This window comes from Marmota marmota, unplaced genomic scaffold, assembly GCF_001458135.2.
Source record: "Marmota marmota marmota unplaced genomic scaffold, marMar, whole genome shotgun sequence".
Taxonomy (NCBI): domain Eukaryota; kingdom Metazoa; phylum Chordata; class Mammalia; order Rodentia; family Sciuridae; genus Marmota; species Marmota marmota.
Window position 1 is genome coordinate 25,947,066 of NW_026000242.1, and position 26,000 is coordinate 25,973,065.

Below are 26,000 nucleotides of genomic sequence, written 5' to 3' on the forward strand. Positions count from 1 at the left end.
CGGCCGAGTGACGCGATGTCCTCCGCAGCCAATCAGGGTTGCGGAAGCGAGGTGGAGAAGGAAGCGGATCCGCGGTCGCGCAGCTAAACCGCATTGAGCTACCCGCTTCGTCTCCCTCCGCCGCTATCCGGACCTCAGGAGCGGCTGGGACAGCGTCACTGGGTGGGCTGGGGCGGAAGTGTAGGCGGAGGGAGACGGCGGTGTCCGCGGAGCCTGGGGCTCTTGCGGTGAGGCCCTGGTGGGCGAAAGGAAGGGGGTGGGGGAGGAGGAGGAGTCCGCGGCCCGGGCAGCGGCGGCGCCCGAGTTCTCCGTAGGGCCCCGCCTCGGAGCGGGCGGCTGTGGAGGAGGAGATTGAGGAGCAGGATGGCGGCCTCGGCCCTCTACGCCTGCACCAAGTGTACCCAGCGTTATCCCTTCGAGGAGCTCTCCCAGGGCCAGCAGCTCTGCAAGGTCCGTGGTCACCGGGCGGGCGGGGTTTCCTTTGCCTCATCCCGAGGGGCTGGGTGCCCGCTGCAGGGCACCCCGCTCTTCGCTGGCGCCTCGGGGTTTGGGAGTCTGTGGAGTCCTACCTCCGCACCTTGGGACCCTTTCATCCGAGGGTCTGGGCATCAGGTGGGAAAGACCCCTGAGGGGAGACAGCATCCTACCCTCTTCCAGGCAGTCCAGGAGGGAGCCGGGCCCCATTACCGTCCGAGGGTCTCGGGTGGGGCTGAGTGAAGCAGCCACCTGTCTTATGCCGCAGAAACCCTGGGGTGGAGATATTTTCATCTTGGTTTTCTGCCTGGTCTGTCCTCTCCTTCCACCAGGAGGCAGGGGACGGTTTTTGCACTTTCTTGCTAGGAACCTGAAGCCGCAAAGCTGATGGCATCCTTCTTCCCTGTCCAGGAAAGCGAAGCGACTGGTTTGGGAACAGAATGCTCTATGATTTGGAGCTCCTCCCATCCCATTAAAGCCAGGATGCTGTCTGTGAGCAACTGTGTAAAATAACAAGTAGTTTCACATTTAACCAACCCTTGAAATCATCCCTGACAGCTTTCTTAATTTATCTGTAATATATCCCACATATCTAATGAAGACAAAGACAACTATGCCTTCCCTAAGGAATTACGTTGTGATTGGCCACTTACATGATAAGTCACCCAATTTTTTAAGTTGGGGGCCAGGTTTTATTGATGTTTTAGACATTTGATTAGGTTGGGTAATAATTTTCTACCAGAAAAGTGAGATTCAGGACTTTGAGGTAGATGCTGACTAATGTATTTTCTTATTACAGGAATGTCGGATTGCACATCCCATTGTAAAATGTACTTACTGCAGATCAGAATTTCAACAAGAAAGGTTTGTATACTGAATAGTTTTTGATTGTTAAAAACAAATGTTGTCTAAGGAATACTTTGGGATTATAATCCCATATCTGTGTTACTCTGATATGGGATGCCTTAGTTTCTGAAGTTTTAAGTTATAAACCTTTTATGTATGGTGGGACAGAGAATGTTGACAAAAAATACCTGGTTTTTACTTTACAACTAGAGTTCAGTTTATACATGAGAAAAAGAGGGGTAAATTTTAAAAAAGGGATAAATGGAAAATGTACAGTCTTGATAACAAAAATGCAAATATAAAAGTTGCTATTAAAATCCAAAATGTTAATGGACTTGAGGAAAGGTTAGTAGTGTTACCAAATGCCTTCCAAGCGTGCAATCAAGTCACTGATTCACAGGAAGAATAGCACAGACTTTTTTAACAGGCACTTTGAGAGCACATACAAGAAAGTAGCCTAACAGAACAACAGATTTCTTCATGAGTGGGTATCAAATTAATGGAGAATGGCTGAGTAGAAAGTTAGGTAGGCACTGATAATCCTGTGCATTGATGGTGACGTGTGAAAATTGTAAAACTAGAGAGGAGACATTAGGATTTTTTGTTTTGTTCCGTTTACAAAAAAATACCCAATAAAGAAGTATAACATTTGACTTAAGTTAATGGAAGAGAAGTAAATTTGGATAAAACAACCTTAAAAAAAAAATCTTTAAGTTTGTCTTTTTTTAATAAAATGTGTGGACTAAATTAAAGTTTTAAGTACTACACTTAGCTCAACACTGTGCTGATTACCCCAGAAAACTACATAATGTCATCTCTATATATTTTCCTTTCAGCAAAACGAATACAATTTGTAAGAAGTGTGCTCAAAATGTGAAGCAATTTGGGACCGTAAGTATGTCTTAAGATTTTTTTTTGTTACTGGTCAGTTAATGTTTGTCACAAAGACAAAAACTTTTAGAAATTATATAGTGTTATGTGCTTATGTATTCAAACATATCAAAATACTTCATGGGAGAAATTTTCTGTAGATAGTCTTATGTCAAGACTACATTTAAAAACAGTCAAACTATGTGCATTTTTTTTAAGTACTGTGTATAAAGTTATTCTTTAAACATTTAAATATAGAGGACTTCTTTTTGAGAATCTACTTAGCTATAAAATTTGCATAAACAAACTCTTTTTTTTCTCTTTAGAACTATTTTTATACAGCAATATAGTTCAGGTACTTATTCACAACAATTATAACAATACACTAACGAAAATTCTCTTACATGTGTACTATAGCAATTATTGGTATATTGGCAACATTATTATTGGTCAAAATGTTCACATTAAGACTACTAATCAAAATTGTCTTTTGAATATTCAAGTATATAAAGATATTTTTATTATAATTTATGTTGAACATGTTTGTCAATTTTTTAAGTTGAAGATTGACCTATAGTATATTTTTATGTGTTCCTTTATATGACAAAAAGTTAAATTTTTTTTTTGCACAAATGACACAGTAACAGGATATTATTAGAAGTTCATTCCTCAAATTTGGATATATGAAATTTTTTTTTATGTCCCTATATTCTTTTATGTTAATTCTTTGAGGCTTTTTTTATGTGCAGCTTTTGTATGAAAATGTATCTTATTATTTAAACATTCTAATAGAGTAACAATGAGTTTCATGACTCTACAAATAAATATTAACTGAATGAATAGAAACATAATTGTTATTAAATATGGCAGATGACATATTTGAGCGAAAACCAGTTTTTTACCTTTTAGTTTCCTTAATTTTATCCCAGAGTTCCATTTATATGTAAGGAACTTTATGCAGCAAACTTGAATGTTTTTTAATGTCTCAGTCAAAATGTATGTCTGCTTTTCAGCCAAAACCTTGTCAGTACTGTAACATAATTGCAGCATTTATCGGTACCAAGTGTCAGCGTTGCACAAATTCAGAAAAAAAGTATGGACCACCTCAGACCTGTGAACAGTGCAAACAACAATGTGCTTTTGATCGGAAGGAGGAAGGAAGAAGAAAGGTATGTTTTATTTATGTTATGGTATCTTCCTGAAATTAAATAATATACCAACCAACCTAGAATTTATAATTGATACAGGGATCAGATATGATTATTTTTTGGGTCCTGAAAGCAGATAGTTAGATGAAAATACTGAAAATAATGAATTTTTTCCTTGTTTGCATCGTATGTGAATTCATGTCAATCAATCAGGGTTACTGTACTTTTAAAATTTCAATCCAGGCACAGTGGCACACATCTGTAGTTCCAGCTACTCAAGATGCTGAGGCAGGAGGCTCGCAGTTCAATACCAGCTTGGGTAACTTAGTGAGACCACCATTTCAAAAATAATAAATAAATGATTCTGTGATGGCTATTCTCCACTATTTGGTTGCCCCCCAATATGATTTCTGAGACAGATTTTTATTGAGTAAATCTTTTCACCTATTTACCCTTTTGCTGGTTACTTGAAATTGCTGGTGTGAAAAAAAAAAAACAAACCTGATGGCACATTAGCACATAAAATTCAAAGTTAGTCTACTGCCTTTTGATATGGGCTCATATTTGAAACCATTGTTTGTTTTTCTCTACCTACAGTGACTTAATAATTATGTGTATGCATGTGGCATTCTTCTGCTGATCAGCATTCACACAGGCCTCCTGTTGTCTATCAGTTTCAGTTGACTTGGAGGATGACTGTCTCTTTGAGGGGCTTCCCCAGGTCCCCCCACAGCAATGTATGTACCTTAGTTGTAAGACATGCCCCTCCAGCACTTTTTGTGTGAAAAACAGAAGACAGAAACTATTTTATAGGTTTTGTCTTAATTTTGGAAAGAATTCTCTCCCTCTCCATTGACTCACATAACAATTGATTCTCGTTATTTGCAGTAGTTAACATTCTTTGAAGTTGCCAGAAATACTGAATTGATGAAAACTGAATTCCTAAGTGAAATACAGGATTAGGTTCCTGTGTCTATTTATAACATGTTGGGCAATCTAACAGTATATAATATTATTTTGTATTTACCCTTAGAGATGCCTTATTGCACATATATGTATATGACTAATTAATTTAATTGAACTAATGACCAGTAGTGCTAATGATGCCTGAATAAAGTTTATCTAAAACATGTATTTTTTCATAAGGTACATCACAGCCTTCTTGAGCATAGGAGCACTGGGCAACACTTCATCATTACTCTTTGGGACTATTAAAACAAAATCACAAAGAGAAAACACAAAAACTTGAAAATAAAACAGCATTAGTGAAAAGGATAGTTGTTTATTGTATGAAATATAAAACAAGAAGGTAGAATGTTACCTTCTGCCTTAATTGGGAATGTGTATCTTCTGGTGGCACACTTTTCAGTGCTATGTACCTGCTGGGTGTGAATAGCCACAAATATGCTGTAAGTATTGTTTTGAGGGTTACAAATAAATTTTAGCAAAAAGGCAAATCTGCAAAAATGAAATCTGAAAATAACGAGAATCAATTATATTATTTAAGCACTCCTATTTTTCTGTAAATTCACAATACTTTACTGTTGAGGAAATACTTTATCATTTTGATAATCACACAGTGACTTAAGAGGTCAGACTAGATTACTTGGAAGTATGTCAGCAATTTATGCTTATTTTGTAGGAATAAGAAAAAAGGTAAAATGTCTCTTCACAATTAAAATGCCTCAGGACTAATGGAAGTCCATATATCATACTAACCAGTTTTATAATCTTCAAAACAAAAAGTTTTGAGAAAAGTCTTAAGTTGGCTTCCATTTTGCAAAGATCTGTGAATGTATGTATTCACAGAATTTTGCACATATATGTGAAATGTAACTAGAAGTTGAGCAGTGTGTCTTATCTGGTTTCATTTACAGACAGATAAATACATTTAATTTAATACCAATATTTTCTTAAAAGGTTGATGGAAAGTTACTGTGCTGGCTGTGTACTTTATCATACAAGAGAGTTTTACAGAAGACAAAAGAACAAAGGAAGAGCCTGGGATCTTCTCATTCAAATTCTTCATCTTCATCTCTCACGGAGAAAGACCAGCATCATTCTAAACATCATCACCACCATCATCATCATCACCATCGTCATAGCAGTAGCCATCACAAGTAAGTACTTTGAAGTCAGGTTTTCTAAAGTCCTTCCCAGTGTTTTAATGCCATATTGATGTTTATTTGCCATTGTTAACGATGTGCTGCTCTACTTTTCATTTTATATTGTAAGCTTCTTGAGTATCTCAAGCTGTGTTATGTACTATGCAGTGTGTAAAATTATACACACGGAAAATGTTTAGGTGTTTACCATAATTACAATGATAGAGCATTTAGGGAATAACATAAAATGATTATACATAGTCAAAATAGTAATACATCAGAGAGACTACTTCACTGATTTCAGTTATCAAGAGCCTCAGTTTTTTCAGAGGGTTAATCATTGGGATTTTACTTATAAAAATTTATATTTACACCAGTTGTCATTAATTAAAAGCAAATAAGCCAGTGACTAAAAAATACATCTAATCTTTTTGGAGAATACTTTGTAAAATTACCACTTGTGACTTAGTAGAAGTTAGTAGAAGCATGTTTTGTGTGTTTGGTGGAGGGTGTGAGGAATTGAACCCAGTGCTAATGAGTGCTAAGCATGAGCTCTACCACTCCACTGAGTGCTTTCTTGTTACCTGTAGATGCTTTTTTAAACTAGGAATTTAACCCAGATGTATTTTACTATTGAGCTACATATCCAGTCCTTTTTTTTTATTATTTTTATTTTTATTTTTTTAGTAGTTGAAGGTGGACAGATGCCTTTATGTTTATCTTTATGTGACACTAAGAATGGAACCCAGTGCCTCACCTGTACTAGGCAAGTGCTCTTAGTTACAGCCCCAGCCTGCCTTTTTAAATTTTATTTTAAGGCAGGATCTTGCTAAGTTGCTTAGGGCCTTGCTAAATTGCTGAAGCTGTTCTTGAACTTGTGATTCTCCTGCCTAAGCCTCCGGAGCTACTGGGATTACAGGTGTGTGCCACCACACCTGGCTTGTGGAAGCATTCTTAATCTTGGAGGTCACCAAAGTATGAGAACTAATATTTTAAACTAGTGGTGCTTTGCTGGTTTTTAAAACACAAAGTAGGAACCCTATTCAAATACAAATAGTACTTGATTTTTTTTTTTTTTAAGATGTCGATGGACCTTTATTTTATTCATTCGTGGACAACTTGATTTTTTTAAAGTGACTTGGGGCAAGGGGGAGTTATATAGCAGTAACATTTTAACTCTGTGTGTGTAGTATACTTCTAAAAAGTGATTTTATTTCTCATGGAAAAATGAATATTAAAATACCAATTGAATGCATAAACACAAATCAGGAATATGATGCACACCCATTTTCAGAAGACTTCATTGTTTTTTCCTAAATTTTACTATGACTTTAATTTCTGATAGTTATTTAAAATATAATTTCATATATAGAAAACAGATACCCACCACATTTTGGAACACAGAATAGTTCTGCCTAATTAAGATTTGATTATGAACTGGAAAATTTTGAGGATTTATCAAGGCACTATGTTTATTAGTTTATTTCCTAGGCATGATATAGTAGATGGCAATTCTTTTTTTGTTTGTTTGTTTTGGTAGTCTACAATTCTAATTTGGCACTTTTGAAGAAATTTTGTGGTCATTCTATCAGTTTCCCAAAGGGAAAATGTACATAAAATTTCCTTGTTTTTGCTTCTTGATTTGAGAAAAAAATACGACAAGATAATTATATACTATAATGGCATCTGCCTACCTAATCTGAAGACTCTGCCAGAATGTCTATTTTCCCTGTCATTGTGGATAGATTTGTCTTAGCATGATTTGAAAGAAAGCAATCAGTATATTTGAAAGATCAAATGAGGTGGCAGTAACCTAATCTTTGGAAAGAATAACAGGTTTCTAAAGTAAAGGGGAAAAGGACAGTCTTCGCTTTGCAATTTTCTTTTCTTTTGACTAAAGAAATACAAATATATAGTCATTAATAGTCATTAATAAGTATCCACTGGCAATTGGTTTCAAGTCCTCAGTTCCCTTATTTTAAAAGGCGCAGTTTTCAGAATCAAAAAAAAAAAAAAACTGCCTTTTGTATATGGGGTAAAAATGGGAGTTCATAACCCACTTGAATCAAATGTATGAAATATGATATGTCAAGAGCTATGTAATGTTTTGAACAACTAATAAAAAAAAGAATAAATAAAACCCAAATTAAAAAAAAAAGGCACAGTTTTTGCACATAACCTCTGTACATCTTCTCATGTACTTCAAATCTTCTCTAAATTATTTAACATACCATTGATACCATTGGAATGTAAATGTTACATAACAATTGCTGTACTGTATTGTTCAGAGAATAATGAGGAGAAAAAAAATCTGTACTCAGTACAGACAACAACAATCTAATGATGTTTTTCATTCACAGTTAGTTGAATCCTCATTTTTGTGGAACCTGAGGATATGGAGGGCCAACTTTACCATTTTATATTTGATGGTCCATTTCATGAACAGGCAGCTAGTTTTTAGGGATAAATTGAATAGATAAAAACAAATATGAGGAACATACATATTGTGATAGATGGTGATTGGTGTGCAGGGATGGTATGGTCATGGTCACAGCAGTTATGATGCTAAGTTCAGTTTAGATTCAGGAATGGTCACCCCTCAGAAAACTAAGATGGGGATTCCAAGGTTTCTGATAAATAGTATTAATGTGATTGTTCTCACTTCAGTATCTAATTAGTGTTATTAATTAATGTATGATTATTTGGCTTCTTAATGCTTATTTTGTTAGTGAAATATGTAAAAGAATTTCTCAGTAGAATTGCCATTCATTGACACAAAAGAGTAACTCAGGTTGATAAAGAGTTACAGCTATGATTTCCTCAACTTACTATTTATTTAAAAATGATTCTTAAGAACACAGTTTGTTTTTTACTTTGGCTTAAATATTTCCCATAGCTAAAACAAAAGTATATGCTAGCACTGTACGAAGTGTTTTTGTCTTTGTAAGAAATGCACTGCACCCATTTACAGATGGGGGAACTGAGATTGAGGAATTTTGAATAACTTGCCCAATGTTACATAGCTTACATGTTTTTAATCTCTTAAATTGTATAATATCTGGCTTGCGGGAGATGCTGTATACCTATTAAATGAATAAAGACATTAGTAAAGGATTGACTAAAGTGCAAGTTCAGAAGAAAGAAAATGTGGGATTCATAATAAGTTATAAGTTAATTTATTAACATGGCAAAATGAAACTGACGTCATCATTCTAAGTCAAAGGAAAATCATTTTTACTGTGAATCTGTTATTGTTTTCAGTGTGCCTTCTCTAGACTATTGACTAAAGAAAGATCTAAAGACTTCAGAGAGGATTCTTAGGAAAATATCAAAGGAAATAAGATAGTTCTTCAACCAGCATGATGCATTATTCTGAGCAAATTGAGTTCCTTGAAAGAAAGTGTCTCCATTTTGGATTATTAAAAAAGTCTTGACTTTAAAGATACAATTTTTTGTATGAAATACTAAGGGCAGCTGAAGTATAGTGATTCTTAGATTTTATAATTATAGAACCCTGTTATAGTTTTTATGTTTATATACCTCAACCCTTGGTATATTAAATGGAATTTTGGCACTCATGATGAACAAGAAAGTTTAGTCTCTACCACTGAACATGTTTTTGAAAATTTAATGTGGCTAGGAGTCATTTGATTCGAATTTATTCCATTAAAATATAATATATAAAATATATATTAGGTTAGCTTGAAAATTTAATTAAATACACCTTTCTCTGAACAAAAGATTTATAATGTTTTGTTTATGACTTAATGATTTGATTCCATTGAGAAAGAATGCTATTAAATATGTGTTAAATAAGTGTTGTTATCAGATGTCGTTTATGTATTTTTCAGAATCAGCAATCTCAGTCCAGAACAAGAGCAGGGACTGTGGAAACAGAGGTAAATACATTAACATATTTTCCGAAATATTTGAAATGTATTCTTGTAAGTGTGATATTCCTTTAACTTTGTTACTTAGACTTTAAAAGTATCAGTGTGGTTTAGTAAAATTTTAGGGGAAGAAGAATAACTTATCACTTGGTGCTACTATCCTTTTTATCTAATTATTCTTATTAATGTTTGGTTTCAGCCATAAATCCTCTGCAGCAATTCAGAATGAAACTCCAAAGAAAAAGCCCAAATTGGAATCTAAGCCATCTAATGGAGATAGGTAAAAATGAATTCCTTTAGTGCTGTAAAAAGTTAACTCAACTGAACAGTTATGGTTGATTGCCAGTTATTACTAGATAAGAGAATAGAAAGAAACATGTGTCTTCTAAACTGACTTCTTTGAGTCATCTAGAAGAATAAACATCAGTTAAAAAAGATTAATTTTGGCAATAAGAAAGTGGCACTAAACTTTTGTTGTTCTAGTTGGGAATGAATTTGGGTTTTGAAAACAAGAAAACATTGAATAAAGAACATTATCGTATTTGTTCTTCAAGGAAACACAAATCTTGATTGTGATATTTTTAAATTGACCTACTTAGAAAATGTTTTTAGATTTGAAATATTTTTAGTGTGACTTTGTTTTAGTTCATTAGCCAAAAGTTTGCTGATGTTACTGTACAAATTGGCTGCCTATTGCTTTACACTAGAAGTATTGACCCCCTAAAAGCTAATACTGAATTATATTTCTGCAGGTGTATGTAATGTGTGCCATTAGTAAGGTAATTTGCCAGTTGCATCCATTTCTGTCAGGTACATATTTTTTTGCATTAGCCTTAAGGATGTTTGTGGAATTGTCTAATTTATGCAATTTGAACACATGCTGATTTTTCTTCTACTTTATTTAACTGTGTTTTACCTTTTTTTTTTTTTTTTAGTAGCTCTATAAATCAGTCAGCAGATAGTGGGGGAACAGACAATTTTGTCCTTATAAGTCAACTGAAAGAAGAGGTGATGTCACTTAAGCGTCTCTTACAGCAAAGAGACCAGACCATTTTAGAAAAAGATAAAAAGGTAAGAGCATGGTTCACTGAAGCTGCTTAAGAATAATGTCCAGAGTTGGGATTGTAGCTTAGTGGCAGAGCGTTTGCCTAGCATGTGTGAGGTACTAGGTTCAACTCTCAGCACCTTATACAAATAAATAAAAATAAAGGTCCATCAGTGACTTAAAAACTATTAAAAAAAAAAAGAATAATGTCTTGACTATCACTTGATAATTGGAAATTTTCCTAAATACTTTGGTAATGTTTGTCATTCACGATTCTTATAAATTACCAACTAACTAATGAAGATAAGTAAAAATGGTCTTTCAAAATTTTTGTGATTCTAAGAGTTAACTGAGAGCTAATTAGAGTAGTAATAATTCCAGTTTTCACTAAGCATGTAATTTTAAAATAGGTCTAATAACTTAATTTGAAAATGAGATGTGATTGGAATATTGTGTGAGTTCTTGTGGTTTAAGAAAGTAATCAAATATACTCTGATATATACTGATGATTTGTTTTTATCAGTCCAGATCAACTAACTGTTGGTTAAAAGTAATGGTATAAGAATTTCCTGTGTAGTACTCATTTGCATTAGGTATCTAAGATCATTTTGTAGGAAGCATACTTACTGATACTTAGTTTCTCTGTTAACTTAATAGGAATATCACATACGTTGTCCTTTTAGGGAAAAGAGGAATGTTAATAGAATTATGGATTTAAGGTTTTCTTAAGCCATGATATTAGGATTGGATAATAGTGGGCAAGAATGGAGCAGGAAATGGATTTTGAAGACATTTAGCCATACTCAAGGTTCAAACTCAGTTCTGTCATTTTGTGATCTTGAGCAGAATATTTCCTTTTCTCTAGGCCTTGGTTTTCTCATTTAAAAAATAACCATCACTGCTACTCTTATTGAATGGGAAAGTGATTAAATGAATAGGCAAAGTGTGTACTATAGCTTCTGACTTAAGTGCTCATGGATGCCATTACCAATGTTTTATGATCTTTGAGGATAGAACCTATTCTTGTACTTGTTTTGTTATCCCAGAGAACACAGTTTAGCCTATATTAAACAAATGTCTTATGCAATAGGAGAACATTAAAAACATTCCATTTAAGAGTATAAAACATGTGGGTGTGGTGGTGCGTGGTGCACACATGTAATACCAAAAACTTGGAAGGCTGAAGCAGGAGGATTGCAGGTTTGACACCAACCTCAGCAACTTAGCAAGGCCCTAAGCAACTTAGTGAGACCCTGGATCAAAAAGGACCGGAAATGTAGCTCAGGGTAAAAACACCCCTGGGTTTGATTCCTGGTAACCCCCAAAAAACATAAGACATGATTATAAATACACACATGAATTATTTATCTCCGAGTCTCCATAGTAGCAGAACTTGAGCCTGAGCTGGCTTTTACTTCTGGCATTCAACAACTTTTTTTGTTACATTTTCTCACCTTTGATGGATATGTATATTTAGATACATTTGTACCTTTAAATTTAGTATAGGAAAATTAAAATTGACATGTTAGATAAAATAGGATAGTTATAGGTAGTTTTTATAGTTCTTTTTGATAACATTTTTTAAAATTAATGCCTTTATGGAAATATTTTCTATGCACAAAATTTTAGAGAAACTTTATTATACAAAGCCAAGTATATCTACGTTAAACTTGAGAAAAGATGAATAAAATGCCAAACTTACTGCAAAATTGCAGAGATTCGAAAACCAAGTAGTTACACTTGTGGAATACTGACTTGTTTTCCCTCTCTGCCATTACTATTCTGTATTAGTTTAGTTGATTGAAGGTTTTTTGTTGCTGTTGTTGTTGTTAGTGTTCCTCATTAAAACAAAAATAAAAAAAACAGTGGATTGAAATTAGCAGTGTTGTAAGAAACATAATTATAAATCTAGTAAGTTAGTAACTTTTTCTTTTAAATCTAAGACAAGTTATTTTTCTGAATTTGTTTCAGGTTTTCATTGACTTCTAGAGCTAGACATTAGGTCATGGGGGTACAAAGAAAAATAAGACACAGTCTTTATCTTACAGAAGTTTATACATTGGAGGAAACTACAATATAGTGAATAGAATAATTACCTTAGTTGATCTGATGTGAACTGGCATTTCAGAACCGGAGTTCTGTAATATGGAAAAATAGAAAATTTAGTTATTTGAATATGATAAAGCAAGGGATTTTATTTGGAAAGAGGAATTTCAGACATTGTGACTTTGTTTTTGCTATTGTATATCTTTTGGTTTACTGGATACTGGATAATGATAGGGAAAAAAAAATAAATCTTGCATAGTGAAAAACACTTGAAAATAACCTAAAGCAGCTTCTGCATGTATGTAATCACTTACTTTTTAGTTGGATGAGATATTTTGTGTATGTTATTTATGTTTATTAAAAATTTGACATGTAGTCTTTGCTTTCTCAAGCCACTGATTTTTTCTTATATTTGCTAATTTAGCTTAAATTTTTTGGTAACCATCTTTCCCTTCTCATTCTACATTAGTTGTATTTCTGTGCTTTGTTCTCCTTTTTTATCTCAAGTGAAAATGTTACTGTGGTAGTATTGTGCACATAATCCTGGATATAAATTTACAAATAAATACAGCTCTTGGTTTATAGGACTATTCCTCTTTATACTTACCCATTGTGAAACTTTTTTTCCTTTTACCACTGAAAGATTATTTTAATTCAAAACTAGTTTAAATGTTTACTTTTGCTTATATTAATGTGAATTACATTTTAATTGAAACGCTAATATATTAACATAATTTAGTATACCAGTAATGTAGCTGTGTCCATTGTATGCCAGTAATGTAGCTCTGTCCGTTGAAGCCAAAAACAAAAATCTCAACTTAAGTTTAATAAAAGCAGACAGAATTCATCAGTTCACAGAACAAATTCTAACTAAATTATAAAACTCAGGAAAATGTTGTTAACATCTGTTTTCATAAAAATGTGAGAAATATTTAAATGTTGTTTATATGAGCAGAGATACATATTTTGAGGTGATATAGTGTGTGTGTGTATGTGTGTGTATATATATATCTTCTTTTTCTTTTATTCTTTCAGTTAACTGAACTAAAGGCAGACTTTCAGTACCAAGAGTCAAATTTGAGAACAAAGATGAACAGTATGGAAAAAGCTCACAAAGAAACTGTGGAACAACTTCAGGTAAATGACATTATTTATATAGTGTCGGGGAGGGGGGGACTAAACTTTTGATAATGGCATTCATTGACTTAGATTGGTATTAGTATCTATTTTATGCATATGTGATTTTGTAAGTTTTTAATCCTAATTCCTGTAGAAAGTTATTGTTTGAAATCATTCAAAAGGTGATTGATTCAGTTCATTAATCCTGAAAACTTTTGTGTTAACTTTAAATGGAATTTTCAGAAGAGGATATAATTGGGGTATATTGATCATTGGGCTAAAAGCAAAAAATTAAATATTACTTTAAGTTGAAAGTAAGGATTTTAGTTGCAATCTTTCTTCCTATTTCCTTCTAGATAATAAAAAGGGAAGTAGACATAGAAAACCAGTTCTCAAGACCTTGAGTGAGGAAGTTTATGCTGTGGGCAGTGATGAAAGTCAAGAGAGTGTCCTTAATCTGTGTACTGTGGTTTGCAAAGTGCCAAACAGTGACTCCTCCTTAATCTCAGAGTATTCCAAAATACAGTAAGCAGGATTTGAATATAGAGAATAGCTGGTAAATCTGAGAATCATACTAGCAAAGCTGGTAGAACCTAATATCTGGCATTCAAGGATGGTGAGCATCTATCATGTGATAGAGATTGTTCCCTTAGTAAACAAAAAAAAAAGTTCCCTTAGTTTACTCTTACTTATGTTTCATACATTTAGAAATGAAATCACACTAAGTTAACTATATGTTCTTCAATGTATATATTCTGATATTTGTAAATCTAATTTATGAATAATAGGATTTTAAGAAAGGGTAAGAAATTGTTAAGTCTTAAAAGCATAGATGAGGCCAGCACACAAGACTTCAGATTTGACAGAAGAGTTTATCTTTGAAAGGCAGGTATTAATACTGCCCCAATTTTTGTTTTTGTTTTTGTTTTTGTTTAATATTGTAACATTAAGAGATACTTGCTATTTCTGTCTTGGGTTCTAGTACTTGTCAAACATCTTTGCAAGTAGTTTAAATGGAGTAGAATTTAGGTACCTGTTGAAATTCTAGGTATAGCTTGCTTGGTCTTAAACCTGACTTTACTATTCAAAATTTTTAAATAGGAACCTCATGAACCTGGAACATCGTAGGCATTCAAATGATTTGTTGAACGAGTAGTGATTTATGGAAATGTCCTTCTGTCTTGAGAAATTACCCACATCTTATATTGGACTTCTTGTGCATGAATTATTGTTTTTCACCCACCATCAAGTATTTTGAGTTTTGATATTCACATTTATTATTAATGCTGAATGATTACGTGAAGTATAATCTTCAACCTGATAATTTCTGATTTAATGCAATGTAACCAAAGCTCTGAAGTAAATCCAGAATGAAATAACAGTATAACTGTGAGCAATAGTTAAGTATGGTTTAACTTGGTACTTACCACTGTTAAAAAGATCATTGAAATAAATAAATAAATAAATCATAGTTGTAAGCACAAGAAAACCCTCTTTGCTTTTAGCCTGATTGTTATCTTAAACCTTCCAGATGTTTGGTAGCTGAATTTTCATATGATGTTGGAGTAATTAATATTTACATAGAATTAGGATGGTTTCAGCATGATTTTACATGCATTGTTTTCTTTGCTTCTTAAAATGAGTTAAGTGCTGTACTCATTTTTTAAATGAAACTATGTTCACATAATTAATGATATAGAAACTTGCATTTTCTGCCTCAGGTTTACATGTCCTTTTACCTATTCTTCATGGGCTCCCACTACCCAAGTTACTCAGGTTTTCTATTTCATCCTCATCTTCCCTGTACCTTTTGAGTTATTGCTAGAGACGTTCTGTCAGAGCTAAGTGCCATCTTTTTACCCCACTCCCTTTAGCAACCAGTATACTAGTAGGATTCTCTACTGAGGTGAGTAAACACAGTTAATTATTTTCTTATCTTTTTATGATAAGGAATTGAATTCTGTAATGTATAATTTATCTTGCTCTAATAGCTCACAAAAAAATTTAATGGTCAAACCTAGGAATAAGCCTGAGTGTAACTCCCAAAAATGTGGAAAATAGCTCTTAAATACCAAGAACACCAAATAAAATCTGTGTTAAGCTAGTAGATGAGTGGCTAAAAGGGAAAAGGAACCATTTGAATGCCTACTATGTACCGGTTGTTTTATTAGGAGCTGTTTGATATGTTTGATTAGTTCTTTCAACTGATTTCAAAGTGGGTAGTTAAGTTTCTTTATTACAAATGAAAAGTTATACTCCAGGTTACATAATAGGTAAGTGACAGAGCTAGAATTTAAAGTGGGATCTGTGTAATTCTTAATTTCGATTTTGTTTCCTTTAGGCTAACATTTAATTTGCTTAAGAGTTTCTATTTCGTAGAGTTCATAATAAAGAAAAGTTTTTAGGATAAAACATTTAAAAGTATAAAGATTTATTTTTAATATACTCTAATTATAGAGTAAGACAAATTTGAGCCTGTGTCCATTTTACAGATACACTGTTTATCATAAAGGGTTTTGCTTACATAGTTTATCAACAATCATACTTATTAGTAATGTGGTTTGGGGACTTAAATATATAAATTGCAGATTGAAAATTGGCAGCTAAATCATTAACAGAAAAAAAATTATTCCAAGATTAATTTTTATTTTTTTGTATTCTGTACTTAGAATATAAATATTATAAGCTCTTTTTAAATTTCTCAGCATGTCTGAGAAAAGAATTTGGAGATTCATTTTTTAACCATTTGGTATATTAGTACAAATTTTTTATATACATGTAACTTGCAGATCTGGGGAGATCTTTGTAGGCATAGCCCCTTCGTTAACTTTGTATTTCAAAATTTCTGTTTAATTTTCCTGTTTTTAGCCAGTAGATCCATTATGGTCATGAATTAAATAATGTGTAGCTAACAATTAGTGAAAATTTTTAAACTACCACGTTGACCGTAACTGTTCCGCTGAATAATAAATTGAATAAATGTGCATTGCTACTTAATTTCCTCCAACTTCCAACTCCTAAGCATTCTTGCTTGATGTGTCCTTTTGTTTTTCAGGCTGTTTCATTTTAAAGGGAAAATAAAACTCCTTTTTGATTTTGATGACTTTCTAAATTTGAAGTTAATATTGATTTTGAATGAAAAGTAATTACCATTTTAGTTATTTAATAACTATTGAATATGAAAATCTTACTCATCATGTAGCCAAACATGAAAGATGATTTGGTTGCACATATAAGAGACCACTGAAAATATTTGCATTTTGGAGGCCATACGTGTTACTTAGGAAGAGTTTGTAGACGTTCAGGGGAATAGAAGTACATAGCCTAAGAATCTACTTTAAGATGGCATACAGGAAAGGCAGAATATTATCTGGCCATACAGAAGCTAAAATTAAAGTAGAAAATGAAGCACTAACATTAAAGAAGTCTGTCTAAATAGAAGAATTTAAAACCTGTGAATTAAAGTAGTTTTCAAACAGAAGGATATCTTTAAAACTTTTGTTATTTTTAGGACAGTGCTCAGATTTCAAACCATTTTTATCATTCTTTATACTTTGGATCAAAAACTTGGCAAATGCTTGATCATTAATATATTTGTATGTACTAGAGATTCTTTTTTTTTTTTTATCCTTTAGCCTGATTTTTTTTTAATTTTTTATTGTTGGTTGTTCAAAACATTACATAGTTCTTGATATATCATATTTCACACTTTGATTCAAGTGGGTTATGAACTCCCATTTTTACCCCATACTAGAGATTCTTATCAAAGTTTCCAGAGTCAAGAAACTGCATAGAGTGGCAAAGGCAGTCAAAATATGAAAATACTCATTGAAGGTAGCTGCTTTAGACAGTCCTCCACACGAAACACTAGTGACTGTTGTAGCACATTGGATCGAGGGGCAATGTCTTTGTCAATGATGGTTGGGACATTATATAGTGCAGTGTTAAGTTCAGTTCAGGTTGTTGGCAAAGAAATTTTGAATCTTGGCAAAAAAAAAAAAAATAGCCATTATTGAAAGTAAAAGCATTAATGATAGAAATTACTTAGATCCTACAAAGCCAGTATCAGATGACTATATGACAATTAAAGAAACAAAAATAAGATCATGAAGAGTGGTTCTAATGGGTATGTAAAACAAGAAGATCTTTGGTGAAGTGATGAAGGGGATAATTTTTATTTAAAAAATTGCTTAGGCTTGTTCTACAAGAAGTTAAAAATCAAATGAAAGACTATATACAGCTTGCTCATGTCATGTTTTAAAATAAAGGACCAAATTGTTTCTCCTACTTAAAACTTGAACCTTTTAAGCAGACTCACTTTGTTGCCTTTTTTGTGACCAAGTTTATCTTTGGACATAAATTATATTAATACTGACGTTTACCAAAAAAGGATCCATTAAACCAATATCTAGAATTTTTTCTTCTACCTGTTTAATCTTAAAAGGAAGAATCTAAACACACCAACTCTTTCATTTGATCTGTTACTATTTTAATCTTTTGTTATAGAAATGAAAAAAACAGTATTCTGCAGTGTGACTTTATAATATTTCATACTTTTTAAATCTTGAATTTTTGTCTCTCACAGGCCAAAAACAGAGAACTACTCAAACAGGTTGCAGCATTGTCAAAGGGTAAAAAGTTTGACAAAAGTGGAAGCATACTAACATCTCCTTGAAAAGGTTGTTTATTTAGTGTTTCTGCTTATAGTGTAAATTTGGGGGAAAAAATTCTGTGAAGCCCTTAAATTCTGTGTTGTAGAAAATATTTTTGCACACCAAATAATTTGGCGTGTTTCCTATTCACTTTTTGTAATTGATATACAGCATTTTTTAAGTTGTAAACATTCAAATAAAAACTTCAACTGGTTTGAAGTAACTTTCTAATTATTTGATATCCAGGAAATTCTTGCCAGCAATAGTATTAAACAGTTGTAAAGGAGTGCATGAGTAGTGCTCTTTATGAAATGAAACATGCAATAATAGAGGTAGGTATGGTTTTAAGAAGTCAGAGCAGCAGGGTTTTTTGGGTTTTTGTTTAACACTATGCTAATTTCAGAAAAAAAATAGTTTTCAATTTAGAAATACAAAAACTTTTAAACAGGAAAATGGTGAACACTGGTTTTTTTGGAATTGTATTTTTACTTTGCATCAACATGAATTTAGGAGAGAATCATGGTGCTTTTATTAAATGAACTTCAGAGTATATGTAAATATGTTTTTAAAAGTTACATCATTAACATTAGTTAGTAACCTAGCATTTTCATTACTGGTATAGGAATTAACATTTATTGTACAGTATCCAAGGTAAAATGTGTTTTTGTTTTGTAAAAACTACTGTAGATTTTTACTTACAAGTGCCTTTTTGCCACCTAATGTTTTTATTTATAGGAATGCTGATATTTTGTACATACAATTTGTTTTAAAATCATGTTCAATAAGTGTTTGTATATAAATACATATGTATAGAAGCCTATTTCAAAAGAAATAAAAGTTGCTAATAACATTTGAGGTTGCATTAAAGAACTAACTGATAATGCATAGAGACTTTAGGTGATTTGTGGTTGGTTTTCTATGTAATAAGGGAAGCTGTTGGTCATTGAATTCATTTAATTATATTGAAGTACTTCCCTAAAGATTTAATTTTAAATCATTTCTGATAGAGTGTTTTTATTTTTTATGGTATGTGGCTTCATGTTCATATTTTGTGAATTACATGTTTTACTTTATATACATATTTTATATATAAAATTTCTTTAAAGTTTATGTTTCTGCAGTGGTCCATATATCTGCTTTCCCCATAACTTGTGGTTATCTAAGTTAATATTTATGTGCACAATACTTATTTTGTAAACTTAATGCAAATATGGAAAATTAAATAACTTTTTATAATCAAATCTGTGCTTACCTTTGAATAAATTGAGTCTACTATAATGTTCAGGCACTATTTATAAGTAAATTGTCTCAAAGTCTTCAAAATTGCTTACATAAAAAAACCGGTTAAGATAGTGTGGGGTGTGTTACATGAAGTTATTGACTAATATTCGGATCTAGTTTTTTTCAGTCTATAGTGGAAATTGATCTACTTAATATCAGTTCAGACTTTTACTTCAATATTAAAACCCTCAGGCATTATAAAATATACACTGTATAGAGGAAAAGAGTTATTTCCCTTAGGAATTTTTTGGTAAAAATAAATTTCCAGTAAATTTTAAATTGATCTATTTTGAAGGTTTTGTTTTTAAATGTTGATTATGAATTTCATATCAAATTGGCTTTATAAAGGACATGAGTATAGCAATTCTTTTTAACATTCTTGTTTCAGTGGACTATTCTATAGTTGCTCATTAATCTTTGTCCAATTGGAAACACGTAATCTAGGGTAATTTTCAAGAAATAGTAAATGATTGAATCAGCCATATTTGGAAAAATTAAGCTGGTTTTTAAAAATGAGACCTTCATGCAGTACTCTTCTTAAATTTAGTACTCTCAACCATGGTAGATACTGCCTTAACATGGATTTCAGTGTTTTCAATATTTGCTGAGTTCATAGATGATCATTCTTTAAAAATTTTAATGTTTTATATTTTGGTTTCATAGCCATTTGTCAATCCACAGTGATTATGATTCTACAGTAAACTGTGTGATGGTTTTTATACCTTCCTGAAAATGCTTCACAAGAAAATTGCCCATCTCCCATTAGCTAAAGTTAAAATAGAAAATCAGTTTAAATGATTAAGCTTTATACATTTCAAGGCTAAAACCATTTAGGGGCTTCACAGTATTTCCTAATTAAATACTCTCTCTTTATTCCATGACCTTATTTTTTATAATTTAAATTTTTTACAATTGTATAAATTAGTAATTGAGTCCCAGTCCTGATCTGTAGTGTATTGACATAATGAGCTGATATTCTTTAAATGTGGGCCTGTAAGGGGATACTATGGTGTGCTGTATTGTGCTTCTAGCCTGTTTTCCACAATTAATTAGCATTTACCAGTTAGGGTCATTTTGGCTCAAGTAATTTGTGTATTAATAGCCTGTGAATATTGCAGTCCTTTTTAGATTGTATTGGTCTAAATAAACATTCAGCAGTGAACCTGGTAAGCTGTTCACATGTATAGACTATTGAAATACTGTACTTGTACACATCTGTTGACATTTTGTACTTTTTTCTAAATCCAATATTTCACAATAAAAACTTGGCAAAAGTTTGTATGTATTAATTTTCTATTTGTTGTAACATTACCACACATTTTGTGGCTTAAAACAACAAAGTTAATTCTCCTACAGTTCTAGAGGCCATAAATCTAAAACTTGTCTAAGTAGGTTAAAAGCAAGGTGTTGGAAGGACTGGTTCCTTCTAGAGGTTCTAAGGGAGAATGTGTTCTCTTGCTTTTTCCAACTTTTAGAGCTGCTTCCCTTGCTATCTGTGAGCTGTTGGCCCCTCTTCTGTCTTCAAAGCCAGAAGTATGAAATTCCAAATGTGTCTGCCTTCATCACCATATAGTTTTCCCTCTCTTGGACATCATTGGGTCCACCTAGATGAACAGGATAATCTCCCCATCTCAGTTCTTTAATATAGTCATATATGCAGAGTCCCTTTTGTTCTATAAGGTACCATATTCACAGATTCCAAGGATATTCAGCATAGACTTCTTCAAGGGCTATTACTGACCCTGCTATAAATAATATGCTCCCCACCAGCTACTTTTTCCCAATATAAGATCCCAGAACAACAGATATGTGAGGAATGGCTCAGGCTAAGCATTAGAAGTTAGAAGTCTTTTTTCCTATTGATTCAGTCTACTTTAGTACAAGCTATTTGGTGGGAAGGATTTTTTTTTTAAATTTTTATTCTTTTTTGATATACATGACAGTAGAATATACTTTGACATACATACATGGAATATAACTTCCTGTTTTTGTGGTTGTACATGATACGGAGTTTCACTGGTAGTATATTCATATATAAACATAAGAAAGTTATGTCTGATTCATTCTGCCTTTCCTAATCCCATCCCTGTCTTCTCTTCATTCCCCTTATTCTAATCCAATGAACTTTTTTTCTTCCCTCCACTCCCTTATTGTGTGTTAGCATCTGCATATCAGAGAGATCATTCAGCCTTTGGTTTTGGGTATTGGCTTATTTCACTTATGATAATCTCCAGTTCCATACATTTATTGGCATTTGCCAGTAATATTACATTGTGTAAATATACCACATTTTCTTTATCCATTCATCTGTTGAAGGGTACCTGTGTTGGTTCCATAGTTTAGCAATTGTGAATTGAGCTGCTGTATACATTGATGTGGCAGTGGCACTATAGTTTGCTGATTTTAAGTCTTGAGTATATGGGTTGAGGAGTGGGATAGCTGAGTCAAATGGTGGTTCCATTCCAAGTTTTGAGTCTCCATACTGCTTTCGAGTGGTTACACCAGTTTGCAGTCCTACCAGCAATGTATGAGTGTACCTTTTCCCCCCAACATCCTCACCAACATTTATTGTTACCTGTATTCTTGATAATTGCCATTCTGACTGGACTGAGATGAAATCTCAGTGTGGTTTTAATTTGCATTTCTCCAATTGCTAGAGATGTTGAACATTTTTTCATGTACTTGTTGACCAATTGTATTTGAGCTATTATTTCAAACAATAGAGAAAGCTACATATAGCATGCGTTTGTTTAAGCTTTGGAAAATACATACCATGTCAGGAGGATAAAAAATTGAAGACATGATAAGTAACTTATAGACCAATTGGGAAGATAATTATACATGAAAAATATATAACTTAGGTATTATACAGTATAGCAAAAGGCTGGTAGCTTTTAGAAAGAGAATTCCAAGAATCTTGGGAAAGATTTTAATTGATTTCTCAAACTTTAATATGTATGAGTTACCTAGAAGGCTTGTTAATCATATGTTGCTGGGGTTCATCAGTTTCTGATTTGGTAGGTCTGGTATGGGGCCCCAGAATTTGCATTTGTAAGTTCTCAATGCTGATGCTTTGGAAACAGGTTCTACTCTTGAGAACCAGTGATGTAAGAAAAGACACGTGGTGGTAAAAATTTGGTTTAAGGAATAATGGATGGAAGACATTATTGGAAGAATTGTGGCATGAACTTGGAAAAGTTATTTAAAGCCCTATTTAAAATGCAGTTTGGGCAGAGAGACCACTAAATTTTTTAAACAGAAGTTATGTATATGACCAGATCATTTTATACTTTTAAAGAAAACTAGAAATGATTTTCTTCAACTCTCTGATGTTATATCCCCACCCAAAAAGCAGGAAACTATAAATGGCTTATATATTGACTTTTGATAACATCCTGTTTTCCAAATAAATTCAAGATTATTTGACTTAAGTGTCTTGTATGCAGCAAGTTTTCTGCATAAATGATAATCATTTTTAAGGGGGTATGTATATAGTCATCATGTCAGATATACGTAAGAATTTGAGAATAATCTGAAAAGGCAATTGGATATGACAAGCTTATAAGCAGAGTAAAAATCTCAATTCTCAATAAGGCATTGACATATAAGGTGCAGCATTTTTTTTAAAATTGACAAGCTGGTAAGTTACAACAACAAGAAAATCCCAGTATTTCTCTGATGCTTAGTACTGGTATGATAGACTATGGAATATGGTGTTGGTCACCACTTCTCAAGAAAACTAAAATCTGAGAAATACAATTAGGTTTAGAGACTGGAGTCTTGCATTCTAAACAAAAAGCAATATAACCCTTCAGAAAACTGAATCAAAGAAATGAATAGATAGTTCATAGGAAAAGAGCAAATAGTTCTTAAGCATATCAAAAGATGCTGAGCCTCATTGATAATAACATAATTAAAAGAAAGTAGAGTTACTTGATGCAAAATCCAAATTTGACAGCATTGTTGACAAGGTTGTGGGGAAACTGAACCTTGCAGGTGGTCATAGAAGAAAGGTCCCTGTGAAGGTAGATATTGTTAATAACTGGCAGAATTATAGATCCATTTATACTCTGACCTGGCAATCCAATTTATAGGAATCTATCCCAAATATACACTTGGGAAAAAAAGACATGCTCAAAGCTATTGCAAAATTATTTGTAATAGCAAAAATCAGAAAACAATCAAAATCAGAGAATTGGTTAAAAACTATGAGAGCCACACAATGGATACTATGTGGTGGTAAGAACAAGTTAGCTACTACTACGTAGTACATTCTTAGTTAGGAAGAGGAAATACAGAAGTGTATTAAGCATGTTACTGTTTTCTTAAGAAGAGTTAGGACGCACACATACATGCCAAATTATTTTTTATGAATTGAAGGATTAATCATTTTTTGAAAAAATGGTTACAAATAAGTTTGGGAAGAAATGAATAGATTGGAGGAGGGGAGAAGCTGGGTTTCTTTGAATATATTTACCATATTTGTTGATGTAATTTTGGAATCATTTACGTATTTTACAATATTTTAAAATGAAATAAACTCTGTTAAAATGGAGCAAATGTACATAAATGTGTATCCAGTTGTCTTAAGTGATATAAACTTCAATAATTTGTACCTCCCTAGTTGGATATATCCTAATGGGGAAAAAATGAAAAAAAAAATCTGTTGGCTGTAATCTTATTGTTGGTGGCAATGTCAGTATTATTATTCTAAGATAGTGTAGGATAAAATATTGTGGGATAAGTAAAGTGAATAATTATGTGATGTTCTAATTCCATTTGTTACATCATTCTGGCATTTTTGACTAGAAGAAAAGGAGAGACACAAGTAAAATCTGTGTGGTCTTATTTTTAGTTAGAATTGTGAGTATAAACTGAAGCTATTTTATCTGAGAAAAAAATAGACATTCAGCACGAAATGTATGAAGAAGAACCTGTAACCTCTTGTCAGACCAAATAGCAAGAAAAGTACAAGGATTATTTTGTATGCTTTCAAAAGGACAGATGAGCTAATTTAAATGTAGTATAATGTGAACAATAATATAGAAAATAACAAGTTGGGTGAGGTGTTCACACCTGTAATTCCACAGAGATTCTGGAGGCTGAGGCAGGAGTATTGCGAATTCAAAGCCAGCCTCAGCAACTTAGTTGAGACCCTGTCTCTAAATAAAAATACAAAAAAGCACTGAGGATGTGGCTTAGTGGTTAAGTGCCCCTGGATTCAATCCTTGGGACCCAAAAACAAAAACAAAAACAGCAGGCCGCTATGGCACAAGCCTGTAATCCCAGCAGGTTGGGAGGCTGAGGCAGGAGGATTTTGAATTCAAAACTAGCCTCAGCAATTTAGTGAGACCCTGTCTCTAAATAAAAATACAAAAAAAAAAAAAAGGGCTAGGGATGTGACTTAGTGGTTGAGTGACCCTGGGTTCAATTCCCTGTACCAAAAAAAAAGAAAAAGAAAATAACAGCAGTGAGTTGAAATGTTGAATGAATTTATGTGCGTGAATTCAAAATGATACTAAAGAGACAAACCACACAAAAACAAAGCTCTAGTCAGTCACCGATGGTGGATGGCTTGTGATTAATTATTTTGAAAATGGGTAAATAAATGTAAAATAATATTTTCTGACTTTGCAGTAAAAACTGTGTTGCTGGGTAGGTAAATTAGATGAAAACTTATTTCTCTTTAAAAATAAATTCCATTTAATACAGGAAAAAGGAATGATGGAATTACAATCTCACCATTTTGCAACTTCTAAAGGAGATAAGCATTGGTCATCAATAGCTGCTAAAAGAACAGAAAAAAAGCACATTCTTATGCCACTTGCCAAAGAGACACACCTTAATCTGATGAAGCATCTACCAATTGATAGCAAATAGGATTGAAGGTCATGTTGACTGACAACAAAATAATGCAATTGGCACAACTATTTTCTTAGTAAGTTGTGTGAGGGGGGTAGCAATAAAGGTAGAACCTATAGAATAAGAGGGGCTTAGGAAATAGGAACCAATCACAATGTGTGGACCTGATTTAGACCCTAAATCAATTTAAAAACTTAAAAAAGGGGGGGAAGGGAAGAACTGCAAATTCACACATTTAACAATTTAAAAATTACTGTTAACTTTTTGGGTATGATAATAGTATTGTTAACTATGTTTTTTGTTTTTGTTTTTTTTTGGGGGGGTGGCATTGGGGGGTTGATTTTGAACTCAACTCCTGTGCCACATTCCCAGCCCTATTTTGTATTTTATTTAGAGACAGGGTCTCACTGAGTTGCTTAGCACCTCCCTTTTATTTCTGAGGCTGGCTTTGAACTCGAAATCCTCCTGCCTCAGCTTCCCAAGCCTCTGGGATTACAGGCTTGTGCCACTGCGCCCCACTGTTTTTGTTTTTATTGTTTGCCTTTTGGTACCAAGGATTGAATCCAGGGGCACTTAACCACTGAGCCACATCCACAGCCCTTTTTGGTTTTTATTTTGAAAAGGGTCTTGCTAAGTTGCTTAGGGCCTCACTAAATTGTTAA

General features: G+C 33.1%; 1 protein-coding gene across 10 annotated transcripts; it reads left to right on the plus strand.

The window, feature by feature from the left end:
• The first annotated feature begins 91 nt into the window (after positions 1-91).
• On the plus strand, positions 92-20,753 carry Fam76b (family with sequence similarity 76 member B). Of its 10 annotated transcripts, none has more exons than XM_048795664.1 (12): positions 92-450; positions 886-966; positions 1,274-1,338; positions 2,157-2,211; positions 3,204-3,359; positions 4,013-4,075; positions 5,259-5,458; positions 9,295-9,342; positions 9,533-9,613; positions 10,269-10,404; positions 13,460-13,561; positions 18,129-20,753. In XM_048795664.1, exons 1-12 carry the CDS (start codon positions 364-366, stop codon positions 18,216-18,218), a joined length of 1,164 nt encoding a protein of 387 aa, XP_048651621.1. In that variant the 5' UTR covers positions 92-363; the 3' UTR covers positions 18,219-20,753. The 10 variants fall into 10 exon arrangements, with proteins under 10 accessions (XP_048651621.1, XP_048651622.1, XP_048651625.1 ...); XM_048795665.1 differs by having other exon boundaries at positions 10,272-10,404; XM_048795668.1 differs by lacking the exon at positions 18,129-20,753 and adding an exon at positions 15,418-17,571.
• The last annotated feature ends 5,247 nt before the right edge of the window (positions 20,754-26,000 follow it).

Coding starts and splice junctions, on each gene's coding strand:
- Fam76b (XM_048795664.1), top strand. CDS start 364: ATGGCGGCCTCGGCCCTCTACGCCTGCACCAAGTGTACCCAGCGTTAT. Junction 9,614..10,268: donor AAGCCATCTAATGGAGATAG/GTAAAAATGAAT, acceptor TTTTTTTTTTAG/TAGCTCTATAAATCAGTCAG. Junction 13,562..18,128: donor AAACTGTGGAACAACTTCAG/GTAAATGACATT, acceptor TGTCTCTCACAG/GCCAAAAACAGAGAACTACT.